Source organism: Anomaloglossus baeobatrachus, chromosome 3 (assembly GCF_048569485.1).
Source record: "Anomaloglossus baeobatrachus isolate aAnoBae1 chromosome 3, aAnoBae1.hap1, whole genome shotgun sequence".
NCBI lineage: Eukaryota > Metazoa > Chordata > Amphibia > Anura > Aromobatidae > Anomaloglossus > Anomaloglossus baeobatrachus.
In genome coordinates this window covers 324714625-324738074 of record NC_134355.1, presented here as the reverse complement: position 1 = coordinate 324738074, position 23450 = coordinate 324714625, and the positions used below count along the sequence as shown (strand labels likewise).

The 23450-nt window shown below is 47.3% G+C and overlaps 1 protein-coding gene across 1 annotated transcript in view; it reads right to left on the bottom strand.

The window, feature by feature from the left end:
* The window catches only part of CDK19 (cyclin dependent kinase 19), a 399878-nt gene extending 377847 nt beyond the window's left edge, over nt 1-22031 (bottom strand). The window contains exon 1 of the mRNA XM_075338340.1: nt 21801-22031. Within this exon, the coding sequence (XP_075194455.1) occupies nt 21801-21928 (128 nt within the window). The 5' untranslated portion in view covers nt 21929-22031. The remainder of the gene's footprint in view (nt 1-21800) is intronic.
* Between the last annotated feature and the right edge of the window lie 1419 nt (nt 22032-23450).

Sequence of the window (23450 nt, the reverse complement as noted above, 5' to 3'; positions counted from 1 at the left end):
AAATTTGGCTGAAAAAGATTGCGGGCACCATGTCACATTTCGAGGACCCCTAAGGTACCTAAACAGCAGAAACCCCGCACAAGTGACCCCATTTTGGAAACTAGGCCCCTCAAGGAATTTATCTAGATGTTTGGTGAGTACCCTGAACCCCCAGGTGCTTCACAGAATTTTATAACGTTGAGCCATGAAAAAAAAAAAATTAAATTTTACCACAAAATTGTTATTTCAATCAGGTAGTTTTTTTTTTTACAAGAGTAAAAGGAAAAAAATTCAGCATAACATTTATTGTGCAATTTCTCCTGAGTTTGGCGATACCTTATATGTGGTGGAAATCAACTGTTTGGGCGCATGGCAGGGCTCGGGAGGGAAGGAGTGCCATTTGACTGCAAAATTGGCTGGAATCAATAGCGGACGCCAGGTTGCATTTGGAGAGCCCCTGAGGTGCCTAAACAGTGGCGGTCCCCCACAAGTGACTCCATTCTGGAAACAAGAGACCTCAACGCTTTTATCTAGGTGTATAGTGAGCAGTTTGAATCCACGAGTACTTCACAGAATTTGATAAGCTTAGGTTGCCATATTGAAAATTTTCATTTTTTTTTACAAAAATGTTGTTTCAGCATCAAATTTCTTACTTTTTCAAGAGACAACAACAAACCGTGGACCCAATAGGTTGTTATCCAATGTCTTATGAGCACAGGGATACCCCACATGTGGCCAAAAACCTCTGTTTGGATAAATGGGAGGGCTTGGAATGGAAGGAGCACCATTTGAATTCTGGAAAAGTTGAAATAAATTGCGGGCACCATGTCACATTTGCAGGGCCCCTTGGGTACCTATACAGCAGAAACCCCCTACAAGTGACCCCATTTTGGAAACTGGATTTTATTCAGGAGTATAGTAAGCATTTTGAATCCACAGGTACTTCACAAAAATGTTGCTGTAGCAACAAATGACTCACTTTTAGGCTATGTGGCCATAATCCAGCGACACGGCGTCTAGTACACAGTGTCAGCCTTCCTGCAGAGATGTGAGTGTTGTCCACGGGAGAACGCAGCTGCCCATGCCCACGATTTGGGTTCAGGCCGCTGTGGAGCTCTATGCTACCTGCAGAGAACACTCTTGTCTCCGCAGCATAAATTGACATGCTGAGGCTCGGGAAGCTGCACCACAGGTCAATTTATGCTGCGGAGAAAAGAAGCACATTGGGCAAGCACATTCAGCATGGGATTTCTAAAAATCCTTCCACTGTGCTTCTACTGCACAACGCAGCGCTATGGACGCAGGGAAAACACTCTGCGCCCAAAACGCTGCAAATCCCGATTGTGGGCACACAGCCTAAAATGCTACAATGGATAAATGGATAGATGTCAAACATATATAACGTCCCACCCCCTGCATATTCTAAGCTGGCGCCCTTTAGTGCCTTTCATGTGGCACTAAAGGGTGCCTAGCCTTGTATTTAGCCCCCCAAAAAATTAATAATTAAAATAAACGACGTGGGGTCCCCCCTATTTTTGATAGCCAGCTAGGGTAAAGCAGACAGCTGTAGCCTGCAAACAACAGCTGACAGCTTCACCTTGTCTGGTGATCAATTTGGAGGGCTCCCCAGGCGTTTTTTTTAAAAAAAAAACGTGGGGTCCCCCCCAAATTAGATCACCAGCCAAGGTGAAGCGGACAGCTGGGGTCTGGTATTCTCAGGGTGGGAAGAGCCATGGTTATTGGACTCTTCCCAGCCTAAAAATAGCAGGCCGCAGCCGCCCCGGAAGTGGCGCATCCATTAGATGCGCCAATCCTGGCGCTTCGCCCCAGCTCATCCCGCGCCCTGGTGCGGTGGCAGACGGGGTAATATATGGGGTTGATACCAGCTGTAATCTCACCTGGCATCAAGCCCTGGGGTTAGTGATGTCACGGCATCTGAACAGATACCCGACATTACTAACCCAGTCAGTAATAGAAAAAATAAAGACAAAAAAAAAATGTATTTGAAAAAACACTCCCCGAAACATTCCTCTTTCACCAATTTATTGAAAATAAAGAAATTCCGGTCGCTGTAATCCATTTTGGAGGTCCCACGCCGACTCTGGACCTTCTAGAATATGGGGGGCACGTTCAGGGAACGTATCCCCCATTTTCTGGAAGAGCAAGCTCTCCATGAGCAGTGTGGGTGCAGTAATCTGAGAATACTGCACTCACACTGCCCCGGTCCAACTTAGGGCAGAGTGACCTGCAGTAAACTCATTCCAGAATATGAGGGGCACGCTCACAGAATGTACCCCCCATTTTCTGGAACAGCAGTCTCTCCATGTGAGGAGTGTGGCTGCAGATTACTGCACTCACTCTCCCCCGGTCCACAGTGGAGCAGCCTGTGCAGCAGCGACGTCAGCGTCCCTGCTTGCAGGGATCCAGCTGACAGCCGCTGTCTGCGCATGCGCCGCCAGCATTCAAGAAGGAGGTGGCGTGATCGCGGGACGGATCACCAGCCAGGTAACGTAAGACCGGGGGCGGACGCGGGGGGACGGCAGGAGACCTAGCGGGACCTGGGGACAACTTTGTCGCATGTGACGTGTCACATGCGGCAGAAAGAGCAGGATGAATGCGGCCGCGCGCTACTGTGCGCTGCGCGCCGCCATCTTCCACGCTCCGGAGGGGGGAGGCGGCCTTGGAGAACCGGAGGGGACTCCGGTGACCAGAGGGCTCCGGTGGACCGGTGGAGGGGTCAGGGGGGGAGGACATTTCCCTCCGATCTGAAATGTTTGATCATTTCAGATCGGAGGGAAATGAATGCAGAGCCATCGGCGGCAGCAGTTTTCTGTGCGCTTCGGCGCCATTTTGACTGCTCCGGAGGGGGGGTGGGGGGGGGTTGACTCTCCGGTATCGGGGGCTTTGGGGGCACTAGGGGTTTAGATTTCTTTCTCATCTGACATGTTTGATCATGTCAGATGAAAAAGAAATCAGTTTTACCGGCCATTTCTTTTTTTTTTTCATGTGACCGTCGGTATACGGTGTATACCGCCGATCACATTATCGGGGTCCAAAAAAAACACCCCGATTCATAATCTGGGGAGTCTCAGCTACCCCCAGTAGCTGAAACCCCCCGAGATTTTCGGTCGCAGGGGGGCGCTACAGGGTTTTTTCGGGCCGCCGCTTTAAAGCGGCGGAACAGAATAAGTACCCTGTTTTGTCGCCGCTTTAAGTCGTACGGCCGTCGTTATGAGGTTAAATGGGGTATGTATAGACACAAAAAAAAAAAAAGTAACACATAGTTTAACAGTTATAGGAAAAGTAAGGGCACTGCTAAAAAGCTTACAATCGATTGTATAAAGATGAGCTAATTAGACCTTTTTGGGTTGAACTTGGACTAAAAAAAAGAGAATTTTGTTTACTTACCGTAAATTCTTTTTCTTATAGTTCCGTATTGGGAGACCCAGACATTGGGTGTATAGCTTCTGCCTCCGGAGGACACACAAAGTACTACACTAAAAAGTGTAGCTCCTCCCTCTGAGCATATACACCCCCTGGATAACCAGATCTAGCCAGTTTAGTGCAAAAGCTGAAGGAGAATAGCCACCCACAAGTAAAGATAGAGCAAGAACTGGAACAACCGGAGCCTCTGTCTACAACAACAGCCGGTGATAACACGCGGAACAAGAAACTGCCACAGCAACAGGGAGGGTGCTGGGTCTCCCAATACGGAACTTTAAGAAAAATAATTTACGGTTAGTAAACAAAATTCTCTTTTTCTTTATCGTTCCTAGGGGAGACCCAGACATTGGGACGTCTCAAAGCAGTCCATGGATGGGAATAAACAGAAAACTGAGAAGTAGGCGGAACCTAACTTCACAAATGGGCGACAGCCGCCTGAAGGATGCGTCTGCCCAAGCTCGCATCTGCCGAAGCATGAGCATGCACTTGGTAGTGCTTTGAAAAGGTATGCAGACTAGTCCAAGTGGCAGCCTGACAGACCTGCTGAGCAGTAGCCTGGTGCCTGAAAGCCCAAGAGGCACCGACAGCTCTGGTCGAGTGTGCCTTGATCCCCGGTGGGGGAGGCACCTGAGTACACTGGTAGGCATCGGAAATGGCCGACCTAATCCAACGAGCTAAGGTCGGCTTACAAGACGAGAGGCCCTTACGCCGACCTGTGGTTAGAACAAAAAGAGAGGTGCACCACCTAAGAACAGCGGTGCGAGACACATAGATCCGGAGCGCCCGCACCAGATCCAGAGTATGCAACGCTTTTTCAAAGCGATGAACAGGAGCCGGACAAAAAAAAAGGCAGGGAAATGTCCTGGTTAAGGTGGAAAGGAGAAACCACCTTAGGGAGAAAGTCCGGAGTCGGACGGAGAACCACCTTGTCTTGATGAAAAACAAAAAAGGTGACTCCGAAGAGAGCGCAGCCAAATCAGAGACTCTCCTGAGGGAAGTTATGGCCACTAGAAAGACCACTTTCTGTGAAAGACGAGACAAAGAAACCTCCCTAAGAGGCTCAAAGGGGGGTTTCTGCAAGGCCGTGAGGACCAGATTGAGGTCCCAGGGATCCAAGGGCCGCCGGTAAGGCGGAATGATGTGAGACGCGCCCTGCATGAAGGTGCGCACCTGAGCCAGCCGGGCGATACGCCGCTGGAACAACACTGACAGAGCCGAGACTTGTCCCTTGAGGGAATTGAGGGATAGTCCTAGCTGCAGACCGGACTGTAGAAAGGACAGAAGGGTCGGCAAGGAAAAAGGCCAAGGAGCATGGCCGGAAGAGCGACACCAGGACAGGAAAATTCTCCAGGTCCTGTGATAGATTTTGGCCGAGGAAGACTTCCGAGCCCGAGTCATAGTGGAGATGACTTCAGGAGGAATACCAGAAGTCGTCAAGATCCAGGACTCAAGAGCCACGCCGTCAATCTGAGAGCCGCAGAATTCTGGCGGAAAAACGGACCTTGTGAGAGAAGGTCTGGACGGTCCGGAAGATGCCACGGCACCTCTACGGACAGATGGAGCAGGTCTGGGTACCAAGCTCGCCTGGGCCAGTCCGGAGCAATGAGGATGACCCGACGGCCCTCCATTCTGATCTTGCGCAGAACTCTGGGCAAGAGAGCTAGAGGGGGAAACACGTAGGACAGACGAAACTGGGATCAATCTTGAACCAGAGCGTCCGCTGCAAAGGCCTGAGGATCGTGGGAGTGAGCCACGTAAACCGGCACCTTGTTGTTGTGCCGGGATGCCATTAGATCCACTTCCGGAGTGCCCCACTTGCGGCAGATTGACCGAAACACTGCCGGATGCAGGGACCACTCGCCACTGTCCACGGTTTGACGGCTGAGAAAATCTGCTTCCCAGTTTTCCACGCCTGGGATGTGGACTGCGGATATGGTGGACTTGGAGTCCTCTGTCCATTGAAGGATGCGTTGAACCTCCAACATTGCCAGGCGGCTGCGTGTCCCGCCTTGGTGATTGATGTAAACAACCGCTGTCGCGTTGTCTGACTGGACTCGGATGTGCTTGCCCGCCAAAAGGTGGTGAAAGGCTAGGAGAGCTAGAAGCACAGCTCTGGTTTCCAGCACATTGATCGAGAGGGCTGATTCGGACGGAGTCCAAGTGCCCTGTGCTCGATGGTGGAGACATACCGCTCCCCAGCCGGATAGACTGGCATCCGTGGTGAGGATCACCCAGGACGGAGCCAGGAAGGAGCGTCCCTGAGACAGAGAGAGGGGCCGAAGCCACCACTGAAGGGAGCCCCTGGTCTGTGGCGACAGAGCCACTAGCTTGTGCAAGGAGGAAGTCCGCTTGTCCCAACAGCGGAGAATGTCCAGCTGCAGAGGACGCAGATGAAACTGGGCAAAGGGAACAGCCTCCATTGACGCCACCATCTGACCCAGCACCTGCATTAGGTGCCTAATGGAATGACGGCGGGGCCTCAGCAGAGAGCGCACCGCCAGATGGAGGCACTGCTGTTTGACTAAGGCGGGCTTTGCACGTTGCGACATCGCAAGCCGATGCTGCGATGTCGCACGCGAAAGTCCCCGCCCCCGTCGCAGGTACGATATTGTGTGATAGCTGATGTAGCGAACATGATCGCTACGCCAGCTTCACATGCACTCACCTGCCCTGCGACCGTCGCTCTGGCCGGCGACCCGCCTCCTTCCTAAGGGAGCGGGTCGTGCGGCGTCATAGCGACCTCACACGGCAGGCGGCCAATAAGAGCGGAGGGGCGGAGATGAGCAGGATGTAAACATCCTGCCAAGCTCCTTCCTTCCGCATATCCTACGGAAGCCGCAGTGACGCCGGTAGGAGATGTTCCTCGCTCCTGCGACTTCACACACAGCGATGTGTGCTGCCGCAGGTACGAGGAACAACATCGGACCGTCGCGTCAGCGTAATTATGGATTACGCCGACGCTGCACCGATGATACGATTACGACGATTTTGCGCTCGTAAATCGTATCATCGAGCCTTTACACACTACGATGTCGCATGCGATGCCGGATGTGCGTCACTTTCAATTTGACCCCACCGACATCGCACCTGCGATGTCGTAGTGTGCAAAGCCGCCCTAAGGGCAGCTTCACAAGTGCCGGTAGAGTCTCGAATTGCATCCCTAGGTACGTGAGCCTCTGGGTCGGAGTCAGAGTGGATTTGGGCAGATTGACAAGCCACCCGAATTGGGCTAGAGTGGCGAGAATGAGCGAGACACTTCGCTGACAGTCTGCGCTGGATGAAGCCTTGACTAGAAGGTCGTCCAGGTAAGGAATCACTGCCAACCCCTGGAGGTGCAGAACCGCAACCACTGCTGCCATGACCTTGGTGAATACTCGAGGGGCCGTGGCTAACCCGAAGGGGAGAGCCACGAATTGGAAATGTTCCTCTCCGATTGCAAAACGTAGCCAACGCTGGTGTGAAACTGCAATTGGCACATGCAGATAGGCATCTCTGATGTCGATGGATGCCAGGAAATCTCCTTGGGTCATTGAGGCAATGACTGATCGCAGAGACTCCATGCGAAAATGCCGCACCTGAACATGCTTGTTGAGAAGCTTGAGATCCAGGATGGGCCGGAAGGAACCGTCCTATTTGGGGACTAGGAAGAGATTTGAGTGGAAACCTCTGAACCGTTCCCGGGCGGGAGCCGGTACAATTACTCCGTTGGCCTGCAAGGATGCCACGGCCTGAGAGAAGGCGGCGGCCTTGGAGCAGGGGGGAGTTGACAGAAAAAATCTGTTTGGCGGGCTGGAAGAGAATTCTATCCTGTAGCCGTGGGAGATGATATCCCGCACCCACTGATCGGAGACGTGTTGAAACCACACGTCGCCAAAGTGGGAGAGCCTGCCACCGACTAAGGACGTTGCTGGCGCGGCCAGATAGTCAAGAGGAGGCTGCCTTAGTGGCAGCAGCTCATGCGGTCTTCTGTGGACGCGCCTTTGTGTGCCAGTTGGGTTTTTGGTCCTTGGCTGAGTTAGTGGACGAGGCCGAGGGCTTAGAGGATGACCAGTTGAAGGAACGAAAGGAACGAAACCTCGACTGGTTCCTACCCTGGGCAGGTTTCCTGGTTTTAGTTTGTGGCATGGAAGTACTCTTCCCGCCAGTAGCTTCCTTAATAATTTCATCCAGTTGTTCACCGAATAGCCTGGATCCAGCAAAAGGGAGCCCAGCAAGGTACTTCTTTGAAGAAGCATCTGCCTTCCACTCTCGAAGCCACAAGATCCTGCGGATAGCGAGGGAATTAGCCGAAGCCACCGCAGTGTGGTGAGAAGCCTCCAGCATGGCAGACATGGCATAGGATGAAAAAGCTGAAGCTTGGGAAGTTAAGGCAACCATTTCGGGCATAGATTCCCTGGTGAGGGAATGCATCTCCTCTAGAGAAGCAGAGATGGCTTTGAGAGCCCACACTGCTGCAAAAGATGGGGAGAACGAGGCCCCTGCCGCCTCATATACAGATTTGGCCAGAAGGTCAATCTGGCGGTCAGTGGAATCCTTAAGAGAGGTGCCATCAGCCACTGATACAACTGTCCGGGCTGAGAGTCTAGACACCGGAGGGTCTACCTTTGGTGAATGAGCCCACTCCTTGACCACCTCTGGTGGAAAGGGAAAACGGTCATCAGAACCACGCTTTGGGAAGCGTTTGTCAGGACAGGCCCTAGGCTTGGTCACAGTGGCCTGAATACTGGAGTGGTTAAAGAACACACTCCTTGTCCTCTTAGGCAAGGTAAACTGGTGCTTTTCTGCCAGAGAGGGTTGCTCCTCTGATACTGGCGGATTGAGGTCCAGTACAGAATTAATGGACGCAATCAAATCACTAACATCTGAGTCACTTTCGGACAGATCAATGGGGCACATGGAGGTAGCCTCCGAGCCCCCAGTAACGGCACCCTCCTCATCCTGCGAGTCAGCCCTTGAATCAGAGCCGCGGGACGAGGAAGGAGAGGGAGCCCTGCGTCTCCTCTTAGGAGGACGGGGTCTGGGACCAGATGAAGAATCCTCTGTGAGCTCCGCTGAGAGAGTCCTAGCAGCAGAGGTGCCCTGAGAAGGGGGCTGATGCATGTTCAGCAAAGTCCGGGACAGCTGTCCCATGGAGTCGGCAAAAGACTGGGAGATTGACCTAGAGAAGGATTCTACCCAAGCCGGGGGTTCAGCCACCGGAGCCGGAGCAGCCGGAGGGACCACTGTGGGTGGGATTCCAGGCTGAGGCATTGTCAGGTTAGAGCAGGCATCACAATGTGGATATGTGCTCGGTTCAGGCAGCACGAGCTTACATGCAGTGCATATTGCGTACAGCCTTGCTCCTCGTGTGAGACATGCTGCTGAAGTGGGGGCTCTGAGCCAGAATGACCCCCAGAGAGTATATAAGCAGGTCCACAACCGGAGGTTGTGGCTTACCAGACCGTTTGTGTGCCCTCCAGATCCCACAGCCCGGACCCCCAAGCAGCTTAGCAGGGATGCTGCAGCCAGCGCCGATCGCAGAGAGAAACGCTGATAACATGGCGCCGGAGCGAGGAGAGGGGGCGGGACCTGCTCTGAGAGCGGGATCTGGAGGGCCAAGGAGATTTACAGGGGAGGGGACATGTACTCAGAGAGGAGTGTCCCTCCCCTGTGCCGAACGGCCGCTGGGCGGAGCCACACTGTCCCTCTGCATGATTGACATGCAAGGGCAGTGAAATCGAAAGTAGGCCTCCGGCGAAGCCGGGGCCTAAATTTAAGCGATGCGGCCGGCGCGCAGGCCCCATCGGCGCTTTTCTCAGGCGACAACCAGAGAACCGGCCGGAAATGTCAGAACAGTTACACAGCACACTCTCCCCAACAATAAAGTACAAGGGACCCCCCCGAATATAAACGTCTCAGATACTTAGCTTGCTGAGACGCAGGGTTCCAAGTCCCTGGGGATGAGTGCTCCGTCCAGCAGGATCCTGAAGGGCTGCGGATGGAGACCGGCCTCCTGCAAAGCAAGGAGAACCGTGCTGGCTCCCACTTCAAGCCAGAGCCCGAGGGATGGTGAAGGAGCGCGGCATGTAAGGCTCCAGCCTTGGAATCAACCTTAACAACACCGCCGACACAGTGGGGTGAGAAGGGACATGCCGGGAGTCCAGGTTTGGACCCGCTTTTCTTCAAAAACTTTCCAAAAATGAAAAATCAGATGAGAATGCATGTGTGGATGTATGCCTCCTGAACACAAAGCAATGAACTGGCTAGATCTGGTTATCCAGGGGGTGTATATGCTCAGAGGGAGGAGCTACACTTTTTAGTGTAGTACTTTGTGTGTCCTCCGGAGGCAGAAGCTATACACCCAATGTCTGGGTCTCCCATAGGAATGATAAAGAAATCAACTCTCAAACCTACTGTCAATTTTTAGAAATGTTTCTTCAAGCAGTGCTCCAGGAAAAAGTCTACATCCTTCAAAGAAAACCATGATTTTTTTTATCCAAGACAATGCTCCATCGTTTGCATCAAAGTACACCACTGCTTGGGTTGTCAGTAAAAGCCTTACAGATGAGGGAATAATGACATGGCCACTTCCTCACCTGACCTAAACCTTATTGTTAACTTGTAGGCCCTTCTTAAACAGATGATTTATAATTTACAGTTAAGGAAAACAGTCACCTCTCTGAACTGTGAGGGAGTCTGGGAGGCTGTGGTTAGTGGTACCCCAAATGTTACTTGTCAACAGATTAAGAAACTGACAGACTCCATGGATGGCAGATTTATGACTGTTATTGAAAATAAGGCTGACTATATATTGGTCATTGATAATTTTATTGAAATGTCAGGCATGTATTTTGTACATTTTGAGTGGTTTATTTAAAGTGTGAATAATAACCAAACAACTGAGATCAGTAAATATTTTTCATTTAGTTGCATAATTTTGCACACACATTCTCCTAAAAAAGACAAACTTCAATTTTACTTCTTAAATATTCAGGTTTATTAACCATTTGGATTGACTGACAGCATTTTCATTGTTCAATAATAAAATCAATCATAATTATACATAGCCAAATAATTATGCATACACTGTAAATAAATAAATAACTAGGGATAGGTATAATATGCCATAAGATTATGTCAGTAATCTCTTAACCACCAAGATATTCATATGTAAATAAAAGCCAGTGCTATACTGGGGCTATCCTACAGATTCTAACCCCTTAAGGACGAAGCCAGTTTTGTACTTAATGCCCAGGCCATTTTTTGCAATTTTGACCAGTGTCACTTTATAAGGTTATAACTGCTTCAATGGATCCCGGCGATTCTGAGATTGTTTCTTCGTGACATATTGGGCTTCATTTTAGAGGTAAATTTAGTATGATATTTTTTTATTTTGTGAAAAAATCTGAAATTTGAGAGAACATTTTTTTTTTAAAATTTTGCAATTTTCAAACTTTTAATTTTTATGCCCATAAACCAGAGAGTTATGTCACACAAATAGTTAATAAATAACATTTCCCACTTGTCTACTTTAGATCAGCGCAATTTTTGAAACAAAATTTTTTGGGGTTAGGAAGTTACAAGGGTTCAAAGTTCATCAGCAAGTTCCCATTTTTTCAACACAACTTACAAAACCATTTTTTTTAGGAACCACATCCCATTTGAAGTGACTTTGAGAGGCCTGGGTGACAGAAAATACCCAAAAGTGACACCATTCTAAAAACTGCACCCCTCAAGGTACTCAAAACCACATCCAAGAAGTTTATTAACCCTTCAGGTGCTTCACAGGAACTAAAGTAATGTGGAATAAAAAAAAATAAAAATTAACATTTTACCTAAAAATGTTAATTTAGCACTAATTTTCTTACTTTTTCAAGAGGTAACACCAAAAATTGGACCTCGCACTTTGTTACCCACTTTCTTATGAGCACGCCGATACCCCACATGTGGTCAGAAACCTTTGTTTGGGTAAATGGGAGGGCTTGGAACGAAAGGAGCAACATTTGAATTTTAGAAAGCAAAGTTGGCTGAAACAGATTGCAGGCACCATGTTGCATTTACAGATCCCCTAAGGTACCTAAACAGCAGGAACCCCCCTCAAGTGACCCCATTTTGGAAACTAGACCCCTTAAGGCTTCTATCGAGGGGTATAGTGAGCATTTTGGACCCACAGGTACTTCACAGATTTTGATAATGTTACGTTGTCATATTGAAAATTGTCATTTTTTTCTCAAAAATGTTGCTTTAGCATCAATTTTCTCACTTTTTCAAGAGGTAATTCCAAAACTTTTACCCACGTGTTTGTGACCCACTTTGTTATGAGTGCGGTGATACCTCATATGTGGTCTGAAACCTTCGTTTGGACAAATGGGAGGGCTTGGAACGAAAGGAGTAATATTTGAATTTTGTAAAGAAAATTTGGCTGAAAAAGATTGCGGGCACCATGTCGCATTTGGAGGACCCCTAAGGTACGTAAACAGCAAAAAAACACCACAAGTGACCCCATATTGGAAACTAGGTCTCTCGAGGAATTTATCTAGATGTTTGGTGAGTACCCTGAACCCCCAGGTGCTTCACAGAAGTTTATAACGTTGAGCCATGAAAATAAAAAATAAAATTTTACCACAAAATTGTTACTTCAACCAGGTAGCTTTTTTTTCACAAGGGTAACAGGAAAAAAAATCACCATGAAATTTATTGTGCAATTCCTCCTGAGTTTGGTGATATCTTACATGTGGTGGAAATCAACTGTTTGGGCACACGGCAGGGCTCGGAAGGGAAGGAGTGCAATTTGACTGCAAATTTGGCTGGAATCAATAGCAGACACCATGTTGCATTAGGAGAGCCCCTGAGGTGCCTAAACAGTGGAGGTCCCCCACAAGTGACCCCATTCTGGAAAATAGACCCCTCAAGGAATTTATCTAGATGTTTGGTGAGTACCCTGAACCCCCAGGTGCTTCACAGAAGTTTATAATGTTGAGCTGTGAAAATATAAAATAAAAAAAAAAACATTTTTACCACAAAATTGTTACTTCAACCAGATAGCTTTTTTTTTAAACAAGAGTAAAAGGAAAAATAATCAGCATAAAATTTATTTTGCAATTTCTCCTGAGTATGCTGATACCTTATGTGTGGTGGAAATCAACTGTTTGGGTGCACAGCAGGGCTCGGAAGGGAAAAAGTGCCATTTGACTGAACATTTGGCTGGAATAATTAGTGGACGCTATGTCGCATTTGGAAAGCCTGTAAGGTGCCTAAACAGTGGAGGTCCCCCACAAGTGGCCCCATTCTGGAAACAAGACACCTCAAGGCTTTTATCTAGGTGTATATTGAGCATTTTGAATCCACGAATACTTCACAGAATTTGATAAGCTTAGGTTGCCATATTGAAAATTTTCATTTTTTTCACAAAAATGTTTTTTTAGCATCACATTTCTCACTTTTTCAAGAGGCAACAACAAAACGTGGACCCCACAGGTTGTTATCCAATTTCTTGTGGGCACAGGGATACCCCGTATGTGGCTAAAAACCTCTGCTTGGATAAATGGGAGGGCTTGGAATGGAAGGAGCACCATTTGAATTTTGGAAAAGTTGAAATAAATTGCACGCAATTGCATGTCACATTAGCAGGGCCTCTTAGGTACCTATACATCAGAAACCCCTACAAGTGACCCCATTTTGGAAACTGGATTTTATTCAGGAGTATAGTAAGCATTTTGAATCCACAGGTACTTCACAAAAATGTTGCTGTAGCAACAATATTCTCACTGTTAGGCTATGTGGCCATGATCCAGCGACACGGCGTCTAGTACACAGTGTCAGCCTTCCTGCAGAGATGTGAATGTTGTCCACAGGAGAACGCAACTGCCCATGCCCACGATTTGGGTTCAGGCTGCTGTGGACTTTAGCTGTATTCTACCTGCAGAAAACACTCTCGTCTCCGCAGCATATATTTACATGCTGAGGCTCGGGAAGTTGCACCACAGGTCGGTTTAAGCTGCAGAGAAAAGAAGCACAGTGGGCATAGGATTTCTAAAAATCCTTCCACTGTGCTTCTACTGCACAACGCAGCGTTATGGATGCAGGGAAAACACTCTGCGCCCAAAACGCTGAAACCTTGATTGTGGGCACATAGCCTAAAATGCTACAATGGATGAATGGATAGATGTCAAACATATATAACGTCCCACCCCCTGCATATTCTAAGCTGGCGCCCTTTAGTGCCTTTCATGTGGCACTAAAGGGTGCCTAGCCTTGTATTTAGCCCAAAAAGAAAAAAAATAATTAAAATAAATGACGTGGGGTCCCCCCTATTTTTGATAGCCAGCTAGGGTAAAGCAGACAGCTGTAGCCTGCAAACCACAGCTGACAGCTTCATCTTGTCTGGTGATCAATTTGGAGTGCTCCCCAAGCTGTTTTTTTTTTTTATTTATAAATAAATAATTAAAAAAAACAACAAACGTGGGGTCCCCCCCAAATTAGATCACCAGCCAAGGTGAAGCTGACAGCTGGGGTCTGGTATTCTCAGGGTGGGAAGAGCCATGGTTATTGAACTCTTCCCAGCCTAAAAATAGCAGGCCGCAGCCGCCCCAGAAGTGGTGCATCCATTAGATGTGCCAATCCTGGCGCTTCGCCCCAACTCATCCCGTTGCCCTGGTGCGGTGGCAAACGGGGTAATAAATGGGGTTGATACCAGATGTGTAATGTCACCTGGCATCAAGCCCAGCAATTAGTGATGTCACGGCGTCTATTTGATACCAGACATAACTAATTGACAGTAATAAAAAAAAAAATTGACAAAAAAAAAAATAAATTTGAAAATACACTCCCCAAAATATTCCCTCTTTCACCAATTTATTGAAAAGAAAAAAAAAAAAATCGGGTCCCTGTAATGCATTGTGAAAGTCCCGCGGCGATTCTGGACCTTCTAGAATATGGGGGGCACGTTCAGGGAACGTATCCCCCATTTTCTAGGAGTGCAGACCCTCCATTTGAGGAGAGTGGGTGCAAAGAATTTTCACCCACCCTCCCCGGGTCACAGCTGCAGTGTGCGAGCAGCAGCCAGCGTCTCTGAACACAGGAAGCTGAGCTGTCAGCTGCTCTGCACGTGTGACCAGCGTCTGCTGTGAAGTAGGAGGGGGCCGCGGGGGTTCAGCGCTCCGACAGGTACAGGGGACACCGGCGAACACCGGGGGGGGAATAGGGGAGGTGACCTGGCAGGACCTGGGGAGCATTTTTCTGTCGTATCTGTCATAGTACATGCGACAGAAACCAGAGGAAAAGGGTAAATGCGGCTGGCGCGCTGCTGTGCGCACCGGTGTGTGCGCGGCCATCTTTGATTTTCGGGAGGGGGGGGGGGGACACTTTGGTGACACCGGGGGACCGGGGAGGAGATATATCTCCCTTCTGACATGTTTGTTTATGCCAGATGGGAGATAAATCATTTTTTACCAGCGCTGCCATTTACTGTAACCTGATCATCGGTAAACGGTGTATACCGGTCATCAGGTGAGTGGGGACCGGAAAAACCAGCCTGAATCATGATCTCCAGGGTCTCAGCTACCCCCGGCAGCTGAGACCCTGGAAATTTTCTGACTCTGGGGGGCGCTAGACCCTTTTTTCCGACCGCCGTTAAAAAGCGGCGTATCGGAAGAAGTACCCTAATTTGTCGCCGTTAAAAGGCGTATCGGCGATCGTTAAGGGGCTAAACTTGCCTTTATTTGTGAGATTGGATGTCTAGTTTCTAAAATACAGGCAAGTAAAATTTGTGAAATGCACTGTTATTAAATATTCCGTTGCACCTCTCGAAATAAGTAGGTTGGATTTTTCTAGTTATTCCGGCCCCTGTCTGCCTGCCTGTCCTTCCTCCCCCCTGTTCTTCCTCCCACTGTAATAACAGAGACAGGGGGGGGGGTTGGCAGGGTACGGGTGGGGGGAGGGGGGACAAGTGTGGGAATGACTAGCAAAACCCCACCCACCTATTACATATTCATTTGCACCCATCATCAAAATATATTGCATTTCACAAACTTTACTTGCCTATATTTCAGAAAGTAAACACCCTTTCTGATTAGAATAAGCATGATAGCGCCAGTATAGCACTGGCTTTGGTTTATATATGAAAATCCTGGTGGTTGGTCCTCTCAGGGCCGCCATCAGGGCATTACTAGTGAGACTGGTGTAGGGGGCCCGGTAAAGAGAGGGGAATGGTGTATTATTACTTTTCTGAGGGAAATACTTAATTTTCTAGAACAACTTCAAGAGGGCTAAGACTTTTGGCCATGACTGTGTGTGTGTGTGTGTGTAATATTATATATATATATATATATATATATATATATATATATATATATATATATATATATATATATATATATATATATATATATATATATGTGTGTGTGTGTATTATGTTTATATATATATATGTGTTTTTCCAAGAGTGGTGGCGGACTGTGGAAGGTTTGCAAGGTGGAGGCGGAGTCGGGGTGGAGTTTCAGGGGGGCCCCATAATTTTACCAGTATGGGGCCCTGAAATTCCAAGTGGCGGCCCTGGGTCCTCTTGAACTTTACAATTTATAAACAAGTTTAAATGTGTATAGTTAAATTCTATGAACAAATGTGTCCTAATAAGCCAGAGACCATTAAGTGCCTCATTAGTTGGGTTTTATTTTCAATTACTTTTTTTTTTCTCTAATTTGTTGAAGTATTCCGCCTCAAATTCTTGAGAATAGAGCATGAGGTTCATGCATCCAATTGGTGTATGACAGTAAAGGGAACTTGCCATCAAAGTTTTCTAATCCAAACTACTGACATGCATGTAAAGTGCTTTAATGCTTAGTTAAAACCAACATTCTTGTGAAAATCAGTTTTGCTTTTAGAGAAATCCATAGTTCAAATGTATAATAATGAAGTGCACCATGGGCGTACCCAGGATCAAAACTAGGGGGGGGGCAAGCCATGGTCGGTCAAGTACCCATTATTTGAGGACACTGAGGGAGGCCATATACATTATTGGGAGATGCTGGGGGCCTGTGGGATATAAACATTACTGAGGTACAATGGGGGGCATACACATTACTGGGAAACGTTGGGAGGCATGCACATTACTGGGGGCCAGGGGGCATACCCATTACTGAGGAATGCTGGGAGGCATGCACATTATCTACTGTACCCTCACCCATCCCCCTCATCCCACTATACCAGTGTACGACCAGCTCTGCCCTCATCTACTGTACCCTGCCTCACAGAGCCACCTCACCCCACTATACTGCTGCACAGCCCATCAGCCTCACTTCACTATACATATAGAATTATATACAGAAATTTTCAAGAAGAAAAAAAAAAACCACCACTCTTCATGACAATACATATAAAAAGTCAGGTTTTAGTGATGTCTTTAAAAATAAAGCTGGCCGACACACACACACAAGTACAAGATAAATGCAATAAAAAAAAAGAAAACAGTGGCAATAACGCATTTAAGGCCTCCGGCTGTGGCTCTCCTTACCTGGGCTTCTATTCTCATGTACCGGACCCGCTTCAGGACTGGAGTGACAAGGTCCTTATTGCAAAGAGTGAGAGGAGGTGGTGTCGGCGCCGGCGTGCGTTCCACTGTGGAACGCTTATAGATCGCCGTGGGAAGAGGAAGCGACGTGCGGGGGCGGCCACTGCAGGATGACAGCAGGAGGTTGGGGCAGGTCCAATACGCTCCACTCTCCACATTGCAAAGAGGAGAGAGAAGGCGGTCTCAGCATGCATTCCACTGTGGAACTAATAGGTGTGTGCCCTGCCTGCTTCTGGGGGGGGAAGCTGCCCCCCCTGCCCCAGCGTGGGTACGCCCATGAAGTGCACGTACATTGGGGTGGACCCTGCACTTCCAGCTCTCCTGCCCCTTCTTCCCACTGCCACCTCCTGTCTCTTGACAAATCACTCATGTTTTATGTGGCCTGTCAGTCATAGAAAGAAGGCAGGCAACGGTTGAGGAATAGGTAGAGAGGCAGGAGAGCTAGTGCAGGGTCCATCCCACTGTACCTGGATCTCTCAAACTGCAAGACAGATTTCTACAAGCAAAGTAAAGATTTAACCCCTTCATCCCCAGACAATTTTCAGTTTTGTTCCTCCCCTTCTTCCAAGAGCCATGACATTTTTATTTTTCCATCAATTTAGCCATATGAGGGCTTGTTTTTTGCGGGACAAGTTGTACTTTTGAACGACACCATTCTGCTCCATATTTTACTGTAAAATGAGAAGATAAATCCAAGTTCGGTGAAATTACAACAGTGCAATTACATGATTGTTTTGGGGTTTTTTTTTATTCATCATGGTCACTATATGGTAAAACTGACCTGGCATTACGATTACCCAGGTCAGTGCAAGTTCGTAGATACCAAACATGTATAGGTTTAATACAAGGAAAAGTTTGTGTCTCACCGTGATCAGTAGATTGATATACCCGCTTGTTTAGCTGATTGGAGATAAATCCATGGTCCGGGCTGTCGCTCCAACGCAGAATAAGGAAAAAGGATGTCTCCAAAGTATATAAGACTTTCAATTTATACAAACAACCAATCATGGAGAGACTGCTCATAATCAGAATACACTGAAAGCAGGTTCTGAACTTCACATTTAGAAATACAGACAATCAATAAATAAATAAAATATCATTCCTGAAATACCATGATTGGTTGTTTGTATTTTAAAATGTTTTCCCATGCATCAGTGCGACACTCAGTGAACAAGGGCCCAGTGCCTGACACATGTTTGAGTGATACAGGCAAATCATGGATTTTTAAATAATTCTGAATAAATTGAAAGTTTTATAAACTTTGGAGACATCCTTTTTCCTCATCATGTAAAAGGTTTACTTTTAACTAAGTGGTGAAAAAAATTCAGACACCAGTAGCGTTCCAATTTTCGAGATGTGGGGCTCAGGGGTGGCTTTTTTATTGCGTCTTGAGCAGACGTTTTTCATTAAACAATTTTTGAATAGATGAGAAGTTTTGATTGCCTGTTATTGCATTTTAACGCAATGTTGTGGCGACCAAAAAAACAATTCTGGTGCTTTGATTTTTTTATTTTTTTTTCACACTACGCCATTTGCTGATCAAATTAATTGATTTTATATTTTGATAGATTGGGCATTTCTGACAGCAGTGATGAATGGGAGGTAATTTGAACTTTTAGGTTTTGGGGCTTTTTTCATATTTTTTCAAACTTTATTTTACATTTTTTTATTGATTTTACTAGTCCCCCTAAGGTACTTTATGCCTGCACAGTCTGATCGCTTCTCCTGATCAGAGCAATGCTGTTCTCCTTTGAGTGTCAGCGCTCTGCTAGCATTCACAGGAAACACGACATGACAGCGACAGGGCTCATCATCTGACCCCACGCTGCCATGGCAACCCATTGGCACCCCGTGATTGCAACACGGAGCCGCCGATGGAGGCGGGGAAACGCACAATCCCTGCCGGAGCACGTTAGATTGTGCTGTCAGAGTTTCACACAGAAATCTAAGGGGTTAACAGGCACAGATGGACCAGAGAGGCATCCCAGCTTCATAGTAATACACTGCGCATAATTGGAAGTGCAGAAGCGGTTATTCCGATCATGCACAGCATGCCACTCTGAAGCTGGTACGCATACACCTGGATTCTGAGGTGCACTGATGCTGATGAAATAAGCCTCAAGCATGCGCAATATTTCCAGAAGTTGCTATGACGCTGGCTCATGAAAAATCACATTACCTCAAGCACAGGGGTGTGATAACATGGAAAGAGGGCTGAATAGTTTGGGGTAACAAAGCCCTTTTCACTACCCAAAGTCCTATTCAGCATAGGAACAACCCACTTTCTAAATGCTTTTTTAAAATATTAATTTTAGTAAATAGCATTATACAGGGCTGGTTAGGCACAGAATTTTGGCTTTCACACATGAATGCTGCTGGGTTGGGGGGGGAATAGGGGACTTGACAGATTCTCTTGAATCATGATTAAAACATAGTTACATTACATGGTAAAAGTTTGAAGAATAAAATCCTGAGTTCTCTTTAACTCAGGATCAGTGTCATTATAGGCAAAGCAATGTATGTAGAATTAGAATATGGCTACATAATGGCATGTGTTGCACAACATTGAAATCACAGTGTAATGCTACTGAGAGAACACTACCATGCTTGGGTGCTGGGTAGTCAGTGAGCATTTGGACAGTCGAATGGGTCCAACTCGAGTACCGAGTAGAATATAAGATAATGGAGAACTCAAGCATTATTATGGGAGATCATCCAGGAAAAAGGCTTGGGTTCCCCATTGACTTCCACTCTACTCTGTACACAAGTCAAGCCTGTCCGAGCATCCAACTGCTCATTACAAGTACCAAGCATCTGAGCATGGTAGTGCCCGCTCATCACTAGTTCCGAGAACCGAGCACCTGAGTATGGTAGTGCTCACTCATCACTAGTTACGAATACCCGAGCATGATAGTGCTCACTCATCACTAGTTACGAGTACCAAGCACCTGAGCATAGTAGTGCTCACTCATCACTAGTTACGAGTACCAAGCACCTGAGCATGGTAGTGGTCGCTCATCTCTAGTTACGAGTACCCGAGCATGGTAGTGCTCACTCATCACTAGTTACGAGTACCAGAGCATGGTAGTGCTCACTCATCACTAGTTACGAGTACCAGAGCATGGTAGTGCTCACTCATCACTAGTTACGAGTACCAAGCACCTGAGCATAGTAGTGCTCACTCATCACTAGTTACGAGTACCCGAGCACCTGAGCATAGCAGTGCTCACTCATCACTAGTTACGAGTACCGAGCACCTGAGCATAGTAGTGCTCACTCATCACTAGTTACGAGTACCGAGCACCTGAGCATGGTAGTGCTCACTCATCACTAGTTACGAGTACCAAGCACCTGAGCATAGTAGTGCTCGCTCATCACTAGTTACGAGTACCAAGCACCTGAGCATAGTAGTGCTCGCTCATCACTAGTTACGAGTACCAAGCACCTGAGCATAGTAGTGCTCGCTCATCTCTAGTTACAAGTACCAAGCACCTGAGCATAGTAGTGCTCACTCATCACTAGTTACGAGTACCAAGCACCTGAGCATAGTAGTGCTCACTCATCACTAGTTACGAGTACCAAGCACCTGAGCATGGTAGTGCTCACTCATCACTAGTTACGAGTACCAAGCACCTGAGCATAGTAGTGCTCACTCATCACTAGTTACGAGTACCAAGCACCTGAGCATGGTAGTGCTCACTCATCACTAGTTACGAGTACCAAGCACCTGAGCATAGTAGTGCTCGCTCATCACTAGTTACGAGTACCAAGCACCTGAGCATAGTAGTGCTCACTCATCACTAGTTACGAGTACCAAGCACCTGAGCATAGTAGTGCTCGCTCATCACTAGTTACGAGTACCAAGCACCTGAGCATGGTAGTGCTCACTCATCACTACTTACAAGTACCGATCATCTGAGCATGGAGCATGGTAGTGCTCGCTCATCTCTAGTTACGAGCACCTGAGCATGGTAGTGCTCGCTCATCTCTAGTTACGAGCACCTGAGCATGGTAGTGCTCGCTCATCACATCTCATGACTTTCTATGGTGTCATATTGTGACCTATGGCCCCCTGCAAGTGTGACAGTCATCAATGTTTTAGTTTTCTGTTGCTGGTCGCAAGGCATAGGCGACTCTCTTGCCATAGACTTCAATGCAAGTCCCACGTGACTAACCTGCGATTTGGCCATATTTTATAGCAAAATCAGACGTAAATTGCAGAGGTTTTTTGTCGCACGACTCCTCGCCATACGCCCGTTCTACATAAAACGTTACGATGTGTGATAGTGTTCTCTCCATACTCCGCCCTTCATGTTCTCTAAGCATTTTCTCATGCATGCACTGTATAACAATTCAGTTTTACTCTTACTAAGCCTGAAGAATGTGTGACAAGAAATACAAAACGCCAAATGCACACTTCTGACTATTGGAAACATTTCCTCTGGAACTTTTGTACATCTGTTACCACAAAACATCCAAAAGGCCACGACAATCGTAGCAGGAATGAGCTGTGGACGCATTTCTGGCGGAGGCGGGCACAAGGCTGGCTTCCCCGAACATAAACATTTGTAGCTGCTCCCCCTCCCCCAACACAAGTTCAGCATCCCGGGCGTGTGCAGAGGAGGAGGAGGGCGCTACAGTGCACCACACAAGTGCAGCATCCCCATCACTAGCCTGACGGCGGCCGTCCCATAGCGGTACATGTCTGGACTCTCCTCACACAAAGGGCACTGTGCACACTCCCGCGGATGAGGTGTATGTATCCGCTGAGAGCGGGCACACGCCGCCCTATACACGCCCCTCTGCCCTCCCTCCGAGCCGTGCCACTTACCCATCTTTCCTCTTGGCTTTGTAAACATGCCCGTAGGTACCACGACCCACTTTGCAACCTTCATATTCAAAGAGATCCTCCACCCGCTCCCGCTCGGCAGACAGCTTGCTCTTAAACTCGTAATCCATCCTCCTGGGCCAAACAGTGTTTAACCCATCAATGCGCTGGCCGCCCGGGCTGGCATGTAATCACTAGGCAGCTCTCCCTCCACCATTTCCTTGTTTTCCTTCTTCTCCTGTGCACATAGACGCATGCCATGTACTTTTGCAGGCACAGCGCCCCCTATCTTTACTTTCTCTTTTGGTAAACTAGGCTCCGGAATACAATGGGTTACTGCCCGCCTACAGCTGTGGCGTCTCGCGCTTTGGGCGGGAGTTTCTGTGAGGGAAAACCTGTGTGACTGACTGTCGCCTGTCTGTACCTCATGATGTAGCGAGTGTCCCCTGACTGGTGTGTGTAAGGTCGTCTGCTGTGCGGAGACAGTATGTGACACGGAAATCCCTAGGTCGCCTGGAATTTGCCACAATCCCTGTGACCCGAGCTGGGAATGGTCCTTCTCTCTCAGGCTATATTCACAAGGAGCTTTTTTTGTTGAGGTGGCCAAAACCGAAGTTTTCAGACACAAACCGCTTCAGGAAACGCTCGTATGTGGCATTTCTAAACATTGCCCTAAGTTGCTTTACGTTAACATCTCAAGTGTTTACTGTAAATGGTTTCTATTATTTTCTTTGGTTGGCCATTTAAAAAAAAAATGAAATGCTAGTGGTTTACCAGGTAAAAACAGCTAAAAAATATGCACAGACGCATTTGTGGCGTTTTTAAACTTTTCCCTTTGATTACTAATTACTATCTAAAACGCTATATGCGCACGATGCAGTTTTTAACTGCACTCAAACTGCTTCCAAAACTGCCCCTTGTCACAGAGAGCCTGGAAATGTAAAAACAAAAAACGCTGTGAACCCTGGTTTTTTTTTTTTCAGCAAAAAAAAGCATGTCTTGGCAGCTGCTTTTTCGTGCTTTTTGTCATGCTTCTTTTTATCTATTGAGATAGGGGAAAAAAAGCAGAATCAATTGACATATCACTTCTTTTTTCAACAACTGAAAAAGAAGCAACGTGTGCACAGCAAGTCACAATTCTCATAGACTTTGCTGGGATGCATTTTCCTTGCTGTTTATTGATTAAACTGTATGACATGGGTCAAATGTTTTGGATATCCCTGTCACCTAAAATATGCGTTCTTTACCTGTAACCATTGTTACATTTGGAGGAAAAAGGGAGAAGCTTTGAAGCCTAAGAACACCATCCTAATTGTGAAACATGGCAGCATCATGTTGTGGGGTTGTTTTTCTGCAGGAGGGACTGGTGCTCTTCACAAAATAGATGGAAGAATGAGGAAAGAAGATTATGTGGCAATAATGAAGCAACATCTCAAGGCATCAGCCATGAACTTAAAACTAGGGCGGAAATGGATATTCCAAATGGACAATAAGTGACCTGAAGCATACTGACAAACTGGTTACAAAGTGGCTTCAAGGGAACTTGTCACCTAGAATATGCGTTCTGACCTATCAGCAGACGCATGTGTGCCTTAGGCTGTGTCCACGTTGCTTTTTACCTGCTTTTTACCTGCTTTTTTGCTGCTTTTTCAA